At 40.1% G+C, this 13541-nt stretch overlaps 1 protein-coding gene across 1 annotated transcript; it reads right to left on the bottom strand.

Annotated features, from left to right (window-relative positions):
* Positions 1-904: 904 nt before the first annotated feature.
* Positions 905-12675, bottom strand: LOC143879859 (eukaryotic translation initiation factor 3 subunit C-like). Its single transcript, XM_077382508.1, has 4 exons — positions 12427-12675; positions 11440-11507; positions 9505-11343; positions 905-2051 (listed from the first exon to the last, which is right to left on the bottom strand). The coding sequence occupies exons 2-4, from the start codon at positions 11461-11463 to the stop codon at positions 1065-1067; spliced, it is 2850 nt and encodes a 949-aa protein (XP_077238623.1). The 5' UTR covers positions 11464-11507; positions 12427-12675; the 3' UTR covers positions 905-1064.
* Positions 12676-13541: the final 866 nt, after the last annotated feature.

The following is a 13541-nucleotide window of genomic DNA, read 5'->3' as shown; positions in this document are numbered from 1 at the left end:
TAAATACCATCTGGTATCTCTAGTCACTCATAAACCAAAGATTTCGTATTATCAAGCTAATTCACATAATTTAATGTGTTTTCAAGCTACCCATCAGAAATTGGTCTTCACAAGGGATAGTTTGAAGAAAGAATATCATGTAAAGAGGATCTTTCCATTCTCATTTCTGTAAAGAGAATGGCATTCATCCCCCAATCACAATCAATCGGAAAATTTATCTAGCGATCCATCCCCCAATCACAATCATTCAAATCAGCAGGGTTTGAATGAATACTAATAAGATAAACTTACCAGGGAGAAGAATAGAACATTCTTCATCACTACAGCTAAGGATTGAAAAATGGAGGGTCTGCAGTAGGCCTAGGGGCATTTATGATTGATCCATACATCAAAGAATCAATTATATCGACTGAAAATGGTGCCAAATTGATTTGTAGGGCTGAAGTATTCACTACAAAACTACCCTCCTTACTCTAAAAATCCCTAAAATGGCCTTGAAAATCCCATATTTTCTACATTACCCTAAATTTTTTTGCAAAATTTTCATCTTGTCCAAGATCATTTAATGCACCCAGATTCCCAGAACCAGAATCTCTCTTATGGTAATTCCTTTGGTAGCCAATAATTAAAAACCATGGTTTTTACTAAATCAAGTGGCTTTTACCACAAGAATAGAAAATGGAACATTTGAACAATCAGAATTATCTTAAAACCATAAAAGCTGATTTTAATGATAAAGATTTCTTTTCAAATCAAGTATTTGTTGCTAAACATGGGCCCATGATTAATTTGAATACTATGATCCATGCCTCCTTTAGGTGAAAGGATGCCCATACATTGATGAAAATTAGGCTTGACAAATTCATTCCATTTTTGCCCTCCATAGACAAGAATTTGAAGTCTATTTTACTCATAAATAGTAGTTTTATAAATAATGATAATGATATAGTTAATGACTTTCAAAGTCTAATCTACTAAAGGTCTCTAACCTCCCCAGAAAACAGAAATAAACAGAAATTTTCTACCAAAATTCCTCTTCGCCTCTCTCAATTCTCCTTTTTTTCTCAATGAACACGACCAGCCTTGTTTAGACTAACCATGCGAGCCGATGTATCGGTCTGAGATCTCACAGACGAACCCATCTGATAAGGCGTCCTCCCAACGCCACCTCCATATGCATCCTGGTAGCGTCCACCTGTTCCTCTTAACCCTTGCTGTCCCATCCGGTCCTTCGAAAATCCTCCCTGAGCCTGACCAGAATTTGGAAATCTTCCCCCAGCAACGTACCCTGAACGGCCACCATAACCGCTCTGCCTTCCTTGGGAAAGAAAGTTATCCTGCCATTTTCCGGTAGCCGCACCAGCATAGTCCTGACCTTCTCTTCGCCTTGGAGGCAGCCCGTCCAGCCCTCCACCGGTCCTCGCCTCAAATGCCCTCTCATTGCTTTCCACAAGGACAGAGAGCTTCTCCGTTAGTTGGAATGCGAGACTTTGCAATCTTGAATGCTCTACATTGTGAAATGCAATGCATCTTGTGGGCTGGTCCCAGCTCGCGTGGAGCTCTTCTGTGATCATCATCTTGCTTACAATGCTGTGAGCATGAGCTTCTGAGATGTCAAACATGGCAGTGAGTTGGGTTAAGCTCAATGAATCATAGCTTGAGGCGTAGGTGAGAAGGTAGGTTCTCAGAGCCTCTTCTTTGATCTTGGACTTGAGCATTTCAAGAACATTGTCTTTGTTACTAAGGAGTTTCCAGACGTCGAGGGATTTGATTACATCGAATGCCTTCTGGAAGTCTCCCTTGCACAGGGCTCTAGTTGCGGCCATGACATGATCACGGACATTCTCGGGAGGACCCGTGAAAGTCTGCCTCTCACTCACCTCGAGCAGCCTACGGAACGTTTTGCTTATAACTTTGTGTTTGGCATCGTGTGTGTTGGCAGCCATGTTTGCAACCTCGAGGAGCATTGCACATGTCAGATGGACGGCCTCTAATAGCTCGAGGTTTACGTGCATGTGGTACGGCATCTGTCGCCTCCTTTCCAGCTTTTCCTGAAGGAAAAACAGATAAACAGAAAATTATCACAAATTCCATGATCATGGAGTAAAGATAAGCCAGTTCTATTTCAACATGTATCTACAATTGCTTCTTAAATGAGAAATAAACTCTGGACATTAGATGGAGTTCCACAGAACTAAAACAGCCAACCATATACAGAGATAAAGTCCAAGAGAAAAGCCTTGGGATATGTAATTCTAATGAGCTACATCTGGAAAAAGAAAACGCTCGTGTACAGACGTGCAGCATAACAGACTCAATAGATCACCCACTAAAGGAAAACCTAAACTCACCTTTTTTCCCCTCTTCTAGTTTTAATATACCTCTTATCTAGAAACACTTTTTTCCGTTCGCACTTTTACCAACTAATACTTAATAGATGTGCAGGGAGAGTGTCAAGACCGATACAGACATTCCCCTGTACGCCACATGTTCAGTAGCTCCAGCCCTACAGGCAATTTGCTGATCCGGACACACCCCCTTCACATCCTGTGAGCACCTCTAAGAACATACCCTGTGAACTGTTAGTTGGAATGCAAAGTTTTCCAGGGTGTTAGTCAGACTGCATGTCAATGTATCTTAAGTTAAAATAGCTTTCTAAAGGAAAAGCAATTAGAACCTAACCACAGAAATTATTAGTGTCATTTTTTTTTTTTACAGCATGTTGAATGCATGTAAGCACCCAAACAACACTTTAACCTACCGTCAGTTATTACTACCTAACTTTATGATACGGAAAAATGGTTCGCAGGTGACTTTCTAGGAATTTAGGAGCAATAGAATGAGTTCTAATTCAATAAAATTAGTAACAAGCATTTTCAAATCAGTACAAACATAACATGAATAATCAAAATCTGCAACGGATTTTAAAGAAATTCTATGCTGAAAGTTTCAATCATCCACAAAAATTAAATTATCGATGTCATGTTCCGTACTAAAGTTCCAACAAGAAGAAACTGATCAATACTCAACTCAACTCAACTAAGCCTTTGTCCCAAACTAGTTGAGGTCGGCTAATGAATCCTTTAGAAAAATTTCATGAAAAAGGTGAATTTTTTTTGAAAATTGACAATTTATTGAATATTGGTTGGGGCAAGTTGTCCCCTCCATATTACAAAATAGGGATCATTGATCCAGAAACATACCCTCAAGGGTCAAAGAACTAACAACTTGCATTTCCTCCCTCATAACTCCTGATTTAGCTAGTCCATCCGCCTCCTCTTTTGCCGATCTCCTTCGATGCTCAATCCTAGGGTGCAACGACCTTATAAGATCAAGCGTTTCCGCTAGTCGCCAGGGGCCCTTTGAGATACCCGATGCTCAAGCCACCGCATTTGTCGAGTCTCCCTCAACTATTAATGGTCGCTGATTATTCTCATATGCCCATCGCAATCCAAAAAGAAGAGCCCTCATTTCAGCCTCATTCGAATCACATATCCCAACTGGACCTGAGAATGACATTATAGTAGTTTGTTTGTCATCTCTAATCAGACCCCCAATGCCTGCCTTCCCCAGGTTACCAATAGAGCTTCCATCAATCCTAACACTAGTTGGGTTCGTCTAGATGGATCATTTTCTTCCATTCTCTCCTATCCAACGTCATGTTCTATGTTATGTTCCTAGCCATCAAGTATTTCCTCACTGTTTCTACCCAAGTTGTTTTCGGTCTGCCCCTACCTCTTTTTACTCCATCAACTTGGCACGAGTCACTTCTCACTGGAGCATTCAAAGGCCTACGTTGGATATGCCCAAACCATCTTAACTGGTGCTCTCTCATCGTCTCCTCAATTGGTGCCACCCCCACCTGTTTACGGATTTCTTCATTTTTAATTCTATCTAACCTTGTGTGGCCACACATCCATCTAAGCTTTCGCATCTCCGCTACTCTCATCTTATGCACATGCTGCTTCTTGGTGGCCCAACATTCTGAGCCGTACAGCATGGCTGGCGATCAATATGAAATAAAAATTAGTCCTCAAGTGTAAATTTGTCCTAATAATCAAATATATGAGTAGTTCGCTATAGATCCTTGACGCAGTGCCACTTATGTAATTGATGGAATATCAATTGAGTTGAGCATTGCTCCCATTTTCTTCTTCTTTTCTTGTCGTGTTCTTGAGTTCTAATTTTCTTCTTCTTCCCTCTTAAGCACCCGCATTAATCCTACTCCTTTGCCATCAGCAAGTGATCTTCGCTGCCAACAGATCCTACTCCTTTGAAATCAGCAAATGATCTTCACATTTCTCTCTGTAAAGATACATGTTCTAGTACCGTGCACCCTATTTCGTAGATTGTTTCACTTGATAATTTCCCTCTTGTTTCATAGTTTTATTTCTTCTTCATTTTGTGTCCGTTCCTAAAACTCTACAGGAAGCCCACTTTGATTCTGGTCGGACGCAAAGAAAGGAAGATGATATAGCTTCCCTTCATTCAAATAATACTTTAGAGCAATCCACTCTCTACCTGGCAAACAAGTTATGAGATGTAGGGGTTTTGATGTGATCCGGCCTGGGAAATTTGATTATTTGTTATTAGTATTTTGATCCTGGATGTAGGGGATGTCCACATCATCTAGGGCCCCTCATGCACACATCACTTTTCTCTTTTATTTATTTATTTAGCCGATTATTCCCATCTTACCCTCCTATTGACTTTGATTGTTTTGCAGTTGAGGGGCGTAGTAATCCTTTTGCATCCAATTATGTCACTTAAATGATTTGAGTGAAAAAGAAGAAGAAGACTATTTGTTGAGAAGAGGCCCCACCACAGTGAACTATTATATAAAGAGAGTATGGAGCATACAGCGATAACTTTTGAAAATAAACAAAGACGAAAAATCGTAAAAAAGAGGGCAGCCGACCCCTCCAACGACGCCTAGGGCATTTTCTCTTCTTCCCATCCACACGTGAGTCTCTCTCTCTCTCCATCTTCTTCTCTTCTCCTCTCTTTTCTTCTCTTTTCTCCTCCTCATTCTTCTTTTTCTTGTTTTCTCTCTTTCTTCCCTAACAGTCACCATATCTTTCTCTTTCTTTCCCTCATATATCTCTCTCTCCCTCATTCAATCTCTCTCATAATCTATCTTATTTCTCGCATTCCTTTATTTCTTTTTCCCCTTCCCTATTTCTCTTTTATTTTCTCTTTCTTGGCTTCATCCATTCTCTCTTTCATGTTCCTTCTTTCTCTTCTTCCACTTCTTATCTTTTCTTCTTTTCTTTGCTTCCTTTACTCCTCTTCTTGATCTACATCTCTCCTTGTTTTCACCCTTCTTTCTTCCCTATTTTACACGTTCTTTCGGGGGTTGCTGCTACCCCGTGTATGGATCGAAACGGCGAACTTCTCCACCGCTTTTCTTGGGGCCTCTCTCACACGATTCTTAGGTGAAATGACTATTGCGATTCCGGGTGAGGATTTTCCTTTTATTTCAGCCCTATTTTGAGACCTTTACCCCCTCTTTTACCTGTAGGATCCATACCCTTAGTTTATCCTAGGTTATTTTAGAAATTTTTTTATAGAAAGGTTATTTTAGAGTTATTTCCATTGTTTAGTGTAGTTTTGAGATCTTTCAGGATTTATTTCTCACTGCGGCTAGAGATAGCTTTGTGAGGGATAATTTTTCAAGAATCAATGCAAAGTGGTATGGTGTCCTCAGTTTAGAAGAAATTTCTTTGGTCAGGAGCTTGCATCTGTTGGTCGTTTGATGGAGTTGTTGGAAAACGGATACATTAAACAGGATGGAATGGATAAACGGGTTTGGATCTGGAATTCATCGGGGGACTTCTCAGTTAAGTCTTTCTAGCAACAGCTTGCGGCTTGTCCTTTGTCCCCCAGGGTAGCTAGAGTGTGGTCGATCAAGGCCCCGTCTAAAGTCTACACTTTAGGTTGGGCGGCTAATCTGGAGAGGATTCAAACCGTTGACTTCTTAAGAAAAAAGAAAGATGATAATCATTGACAGTTGCGCTATGTGCCTAGAGGCGGGTGAAACTGTGGATCACTCATACACTGCACAGTGGCTACAAACATTTTGAGCAAACTACTAGCTAGATTCGGTATGGTGTGGGTGTTCCCTGGGAAATTAATAGATCTCCTAGACAGTTGGGCGGAGGCTCCTTTTTTTTGAATGGCAAAGATTTCATTAAAAAATAAACCGATAAGGTCTGAGGAAAAGTACAAGATAAGAACAAATACTTCAGTTTGAGGAAAAGTACAAGATAAGAACAAATACAAGAGAAGATCAAATCAAGGCCATAGCCGACGTTTAAGGAGGGAGAAAGTTAAGTTGCTCCATTCTCTCTCTTACTACTCCATCTCTAGCTAATTTATCCGCCTCACCGTTAGCAGACCTCTTGAAATGTTGGGCAGACAAAATTGAACATCCCACCCTATCGTGGATTTCATCAAATAGAGTGACAAATCTCCAAGGATTTGGAAGTGATCCTTTAAGCCATCTGATCGTCTTCAAAGAATCCCCTTCTATTTCCACCTCCCATTCTATATTTCGTATTAGTTTAATCCATGGTGGACGGCCCGCACTTCATTGGCATCTGTGATCACTATAGGGCCCGAATAAGCCTATATCACGGTCCCTTGGTCATCTCTCAAAATACCCCCAATTCCAGACGATCCCGGATTTCCCATGCTAGATCTGATGAAGTTGAGTTTGAACATACCCTGAGCCGGTGGTCTCCATTCTTGAGTAGCTCTATGTTCTACACTATAGGGCCTGAATAAGCCTATACACCTCCTGCTTCTCTTATCAGGTGTAAATCCCTCCTATGCTTCTTCTTGAGTAGCTCTTCCGTTATTCGTAGGTCTGCTAATTCGATGGCAGATGCTCTAGCCAGAGACGATGTCTTTATGGAGGAGTTGGCGCTATTCGATTCTCTTCCACCTTCATGTTTTGATGCTATCATTTTCTTGTTTCTTATTTTGCTCTCCTGTTTTATCCTTGTATTTTGACCATCTCGGTCTTCTTTTAATGAAATTGGCTAAAAAAAAAAAAATTTGGGCCCTAGAACTTTATTTCTTTTTATGGACAGCATGTATGTTGAGTTTTCTTTCATATAATTGAGCCTTTAATTCCCATCTCTGATTGTATGGAAGTTGTTATATGCAACAATTGTTTAGAGTGGAATCTTTTCAAATTGGTGGTTTATGTCCAATGCTAATCCTCATGATTCTCTATGCTGAAAGTCATTAAACACTGTTTATTTTATCTGCTTGAGGATATGGTTTGGCTACATCATTGTCATGACTTGGTCCCATTGAGCTCCTACAGATCGTAGAGTTATCCGTGAACCCTCAGGTTTGCACCAGGTTTATACAATAACGTTATGAGATATAGGTGGACCGATTAATGCAAGATTGGGCGCCAAAGGCTACACTTGGACATTTGGTGTTTAATTATTCAGACTTTCCTCTCGTTGCCAAGATTGGGTTTGTACAAGTTGTAATCTTAGTGGAAACCAACCAGGGTTGGCATCTTTACCAACTCGATGTGAAGAATCTCTTCTTGCATATTGAGTTGCAAGAAGTATAAATATGGAGCAAGCAACTAGGTTTGTTACTTAGGCGGGGTCAGGGAAAGTGTGCAGATTGAAGAGATCGATTTATGGCCTGAAGCAATCACTAGGTCAATGATGGTGATATTGGAGCTATTGAAGACTTCAAGTTGTTTCTTCAGCGACAATTCCATACTAAAGATCTTGAAAAAATTCAATATTTTTGGGTGTTGAGGTGGCTCAATCATGGCTTGATATTGATCTCTCCCAAAGGGAGTATGGACAAGATTTGCTCGAAGAAACATGTCTCTAAGGGGCAAGAGCAGTTGGCATGACTATGAGTCCCAATAACAAGCTCGCGGTTGATCAAGAACTTTTTGAGGATCCAGGAACATATAGGAGGCTGGTTGGAAGACTGATCTACCCGACCATTAATAGACCCGATATCACATTTGTAGTTAGTGTGTCAAGTCCCTTTATGTAGATTCTACTTGCTTCACATTGGGAAATTGTGATCTGCGTATTGAGATACCTTAAAGGTGCCCCTATAAGTGGACCGAATACATTTGGATTAAGGGCTTGTATTGACGTTGTTTGGGTTAGCTATCCTTCATAACACGATCCACTACTAGCTATTGTACCTTGATTGACAGTAATCTGGTAACATGGAGAAGTAAGAAGCTAAGTTTGGCTGTGATATCTATTGCAGAGACACAGTTCCAACCTTGACTCACACAGTTTGTGAGTTGACATGGTTGGCTAATTTACTTCAAGAGATTGGTTTTACTATTGATCATCTTTTTTTAATGGTTTTACTATTGATCATCTAGTCAAATCATTTTGTGGCATCAAGCCACTTCAGATTTTGCCCGGCAGAGTCAATTAAAACTCTGACTCTCCCGAGTTAAGACCGCTTCAACCAAGAACTCGGCTGGGTCAACCGAATACTTAACCATGTCGTGCCGAGTCAACTATGATTAAATTTGGCCATGTTTTAAGCCACTCCACATTTCGAAAAACTAATTGGTACAATTTCCAATAAGAAAAATCCATAAAAGAAGAGTATAATAAGCATATGTACCATTACAAATGTACCATTTTATCTTTTTAAGGTTCCAAGATAAACTTCATGAGGGAGAGACAGAGAGATGCCATGTACTTAACAATAATGGCAACAAAGGTATTAAAAATAACCATTTGCAAAAACGGAAATACATACTGCTCATATAATCTGGATATTGAGGATTAAGTTCTTCAGTGTCACAATGAAAAGTCGTCCATAACTCTCTCTCCACCATTCAAAAAAAATATCACAGTAAAAACATTTTAAACAAGCATGGTCTGGTTGTATTAGGAAAGTGGTCAATCAGTCACAATTTAGAGATAAACATAAACAATACTCAATTGTCGAGTAATGAAAACAAAAATCCTTTATGTTCTAAAATGAACAAGACTAAACCCACTTTTATAAATCTCAATTCGAGAATGACCAAACCACCTTGACCTGCCTCACAAGTCATTGAGTCAAGGCAACAAGAGCAATATATGCACACCCATAAGCATAATCAGACAGATGCATGCACCTATATGACAGCAACATCACAAATCAGATCCACTCAAACAAGTGAAAAAACAAGGTTTAATTATAAAGCAGAAAGCAGAATAAGGTCCTGTCACTCCAGACAGATACCGTACACCGAAGGGAAAAACTCAAAGCCTCTGTCCTCAGACATAAGTACTTGGAGAATACACTGAAGTCACCATAATAATCCATGAGAATGGACCTCTTTCTCAATGGAATGTTGTCAAGAAATAATTCTTTTTTTATTTTATTTTACATGACAATGAAATTTATAAGAAACTGAACGAGGAGACAAATAACATAGCAGCAGAGAATGATCACTGAAAGAAACAGGAAAATAAATAAACTCTTGAAGCATAGAAGTACCTGTTCTGGAGTTTTTTCATAGTACCGGCTCTGTGAAACACCTTGTGCAAGTAACTCTTTCACCCTTCCACCGGCATATAGTTCAGAAAGGCAACCATGTGCTTCTGTTATGAGAGACACCCTAAACGCACATAGACCGAGTTGGGCCATAGCCCGGTTGAACAGTATCTGCGTTGATATGTCCATGTGCTGGACACTATCCTGCAAGTGACTCATAAGCAACAAATCACGGGCTGTTGAGAACTCGTCTAAGATTGCATGGTGATATATATCACAAAGCATTGCCCGGGCTTTAGTCCGCTCATCTCCATACTTGTAGATGAGAGAAACCAGTTCATCCATCAGTGCCCTACTATTCTCAGGAAAAGTAGGACTTCGAGGCACAAGCTCAGGAGTAACAACGAATGATGGAGGGCCCCTATTTTCCTCAACCACTTGAGGCTCCTCATCTGCTTCCATATCCCCATTTTCTCCATCCTCTGCACCATCTATCCTTTGCTCTGCAAGGTTCCTCATAGCATCGTAGACCTCTTGAGGTTTATAATATACAAGTTCAACAAGCCTCAAGGTTACCTTTGCAGCAGCCTTGAAATCTCCAATCCGTTCAAAGTAATTCTGAACGTTTTGTGCCAAAACAACAAATACAGGTTCATCCCTGAGCCTCTCAACATACTCCCGGGTATGGGGGTCAATACATTGCAAACTCTTGAAGAACTCAATATCCATCCTCTCGAGAAAGGCGACCAAATTCCCCCAAACATGAATTGTCCCTTTGTAATCTGCACCCTTCTGAGACTCATTCTCTTCTGGCTCCACAGAGTCATCAACCACAATGTTTGGATACTGCTCAAGGATGTCGAGTATGATGAGTATGTTCTGTATGCACTTCTTCCACACGTTTATAGGCATGTGTCCACTGAGGCTCGGGTTTACGTCAAACTGTGCAGAGACGACGCTGAAGAGGATCTCAAGCTTCTGGGCCGGAGTCTTGGCAACCCGTGTCAAAAATGTGAGTTGCTCTACCTGCTCTACTCTCCCGGTACCCTTCCGACCTCTAGCAGCAACTATCTCTTTGAGTTTCTTATCAACCGTGTCCCATGTGATCTCACTCGGGTCTTTCATGAACTGCTTATCCATGAGCTTATCTTTCTTGCTCATCTTCTTCTCCCAACCCCCACCAACCTCTGCTTGATTATCTTCATCCTCGTCCTCACCATCAGTCCCAGAATCCGACAAGCTCCCGATCTTTGTCGGATCCTCTACAAACTCACCATCATCATCGTCATCTTCTTCATCACCAGACGGTTCATCTCCATCGCCGTCCTCCTCAGTCTCTGGCTTCTCCCTGTACTTATTAATCACTTCCTCAAACTGCTTGTTGTTCTTCTTGAGCTTTTGCTTCATCGAATTCAATGCCTTGGCATTGCTACTACTCATCTTCTTCTTCGCATCCTTATTCGCCAATGCCTGAGCTAAAAAATCTTCCAACATTACAAGGGCCTTGATGTAGAGATTTGGGACCTTTTCGGACTCCGTGACCCGAATTACCTTCTCAAGCTGTTTGTTAATCTTGTCAAAGCTCTCTTGGAGGCTGACCCAGTCGTTGATTTTCATGGCATTTTTCATCTGATCTACGGTGGCCGACATCTCTTCGAACCGCTTGTCTTTAGCGGATCGAACAACACGCCTCTGGCCATCAGAATCCTCACTGTCGCTAGCATTAGTTTGCAAATACCTACTTCCGGCGGCTGCACCAGAAGCTTCTCCCGCACCTACACCGGTCTCGGTTCCTTCTCCATACTCACTCCCCTCCTCCTCCTCCTCAGTATCACTATCACCCTGTTTTAAAAAAAGTGATTTTCAAATGTTATTTCTGTTTTTTTAATTGTTCAAGGGTTCTGAAAATATTAAATTAGATTTGGGGATTGAATGTACCTGTCCCCAAAATCGAGAAGCCATTGTTATTCAAATCGAACTAAAGAAGTGAAATCAAACGATCAACGCTGCAAAAGAGGAACAAGAAGTATATAAAGAAAATAATTAAAAAAAACGCTAATCAAACACCCTTTCTCTAAAAATTCACCACCGAATCACAAAATTCCAGTCTTCCATCTGTCAAAATCTAAGAACCAAAAGTAAAAACAATAAAACACACTGTTATGTGCATATAACTATGGTGCATATGGGTAGTTATAATCTAATTATTATCTAGTTGTGGGAATGTGTTTTAGAGTTATGGGTGTTAGTTATGGTGTATGGGTTTAGGGTAGTGGGAGTTAGTTGTTTAAGATGTGTCTTGTTATGGTTCCTTGTTACGTGTTATGTAAGTGGGTTAATGGGGTAGTTATGTGACACTACCTTCATTCTTGTATTTAAGAAGTTTATGTTAATGAAAAGGGAAGAGAAGAATTTTACAGCACAAAGGAGACTTTGTTCTAGGAGAGTCATGGCCATTAGGAGGTCCGGTTGCCTCGAATCAACCTCTCTCCCCCTCATTTCTATTTTCTATTTTGTTTATTTGTGTTACGGCCAATTAGGCACGTAACACACACACACACAACAAAAAAAAGCAATTTAACAAAATCAAACCAATCTATCTTACTCCTCCAAATAGAGATAAATGCAAATAATTTCAGAAAACAACACAGAAATAATAATAAGAAGAAAAAAAGTATTCATCATAAAAATTGAGTTCTAAAAAAAGCCTGAGCACAAATCACCAAAACCTAATTTCTAGAAACAATGTCGAATAAATCGAACGAAATCCTTCACTGATGCAGTAACAAAAGACATAAACACCTACAAGACACCAAAGACACAAAGAACAAACCCTAATTTACCAAAATTTTACAGAGTGAGAGAAAGAAAGAGGAACAAGATAATCGATTGAAAAAGAACCGAATCAAAGAGAAAAAACCCTACCTGAAAGATCTTCACAAGATCTGTAGAGCTTGAAGGAAATCAGAAGTTCCTCAAGACCTAGGGTTCCTCGGGAGACAGATTAGAGTTTGAGTTTGAGGAGAGAGAGAGAGAGAGAGAGACGGGAGGAAAAATCAATGTTTTTTTATTGGAAAATATACGGGGGTACTAGTTGCCTGCTAAAGCCCGAAGAACTCAACTCAACTCAACTCAGCAAAGCCTTTGTCCCAAACGAGTTGGGGTCGGCTAAAGCCCTAAGAAGTAGAGAAGAATAGAAATCATGAGTGTCTTAGAGGAGTTTTTTTAAGGAAAGAAATTCAGTGGTGCCTACGAATTTGGATAATCTACACCATTCATTAGTTGGACCCCACTTTGGATGACCCCATTAATATGTTGCTAGCCTAGACCATTCCTTATATACAGTAGTGCTATTTTTTTAATAATAGCCACTTTTTGGGCCCCACATATGCTACGTGTATTTAACCCAAATTAATTTGGGGGTGCTATATGAGATCAAGACCGTTTATCTTGTAGATCGTAAGAAGGGACTCCCATTCGAACTGGCATCCCATATCTATGATAAATTAGTGGACAACCAGTCCGATGCATGGGGTTTGAAGTAGTTTTAGATATCAAAGAGAGTAATTGAAAATTAATGTTAGAAATTTTTGAAACAGAAAGATTATATACAAAGGAGGAACCAGAAAAATAAATAATAAAGGAAAAATCTTCAAATATATAGCCCACTACATATCGGAAGTGAGAGCACAAAGGAAAACAGAAGTTCCTCGGGACCTGGGGTTCCTCAAGAGAGAGATTAGGGTTCGTCACTCGTCAAGAGTTGAGAGAGAGATTGAGGTAGGGTTACGCGAGGAGAGAACAAATGCTTTTTTTATTTCATATTGGAAAATATACGACGAAATATTTGGAAAAAAAATCGGAATTTTGTAAAACTCCGTCTCCGAACGCACCTAATCGGTAATCAGATTGTAACATACTAGTGCCATTTATCCCGAATCGATTATAGATGATAATCTATGATCTATAATTCCAACTGAACAGGGCCGAAGTTGGAATTATAGATCATAGTTACCGATAAAAATAAAAAAAAGGGGCAC

The sequence above is a fragment of the Tasmannia lanceolata genome, unplaced genomic scaffold, assembly GCF_043159265.1.
Source record: "Tasmannia lanceolata isolate RefF3 unplaced genomic scaffold, GAP_Taslan_0.1 ptg000006l, whole genome shotgun sequence".
NCBI lineage: Eukaryota > Viridiplantae > Streptophyta > Magnoliopsida > Canellales > Winteraceae > Tasmannia > Tasmannia lanceolata.
The sequence above is the reverse complement of the archived record's forward strand: the minus strand, read 5'-3'. Positions and strand labels throughout refer to the sequence as shown.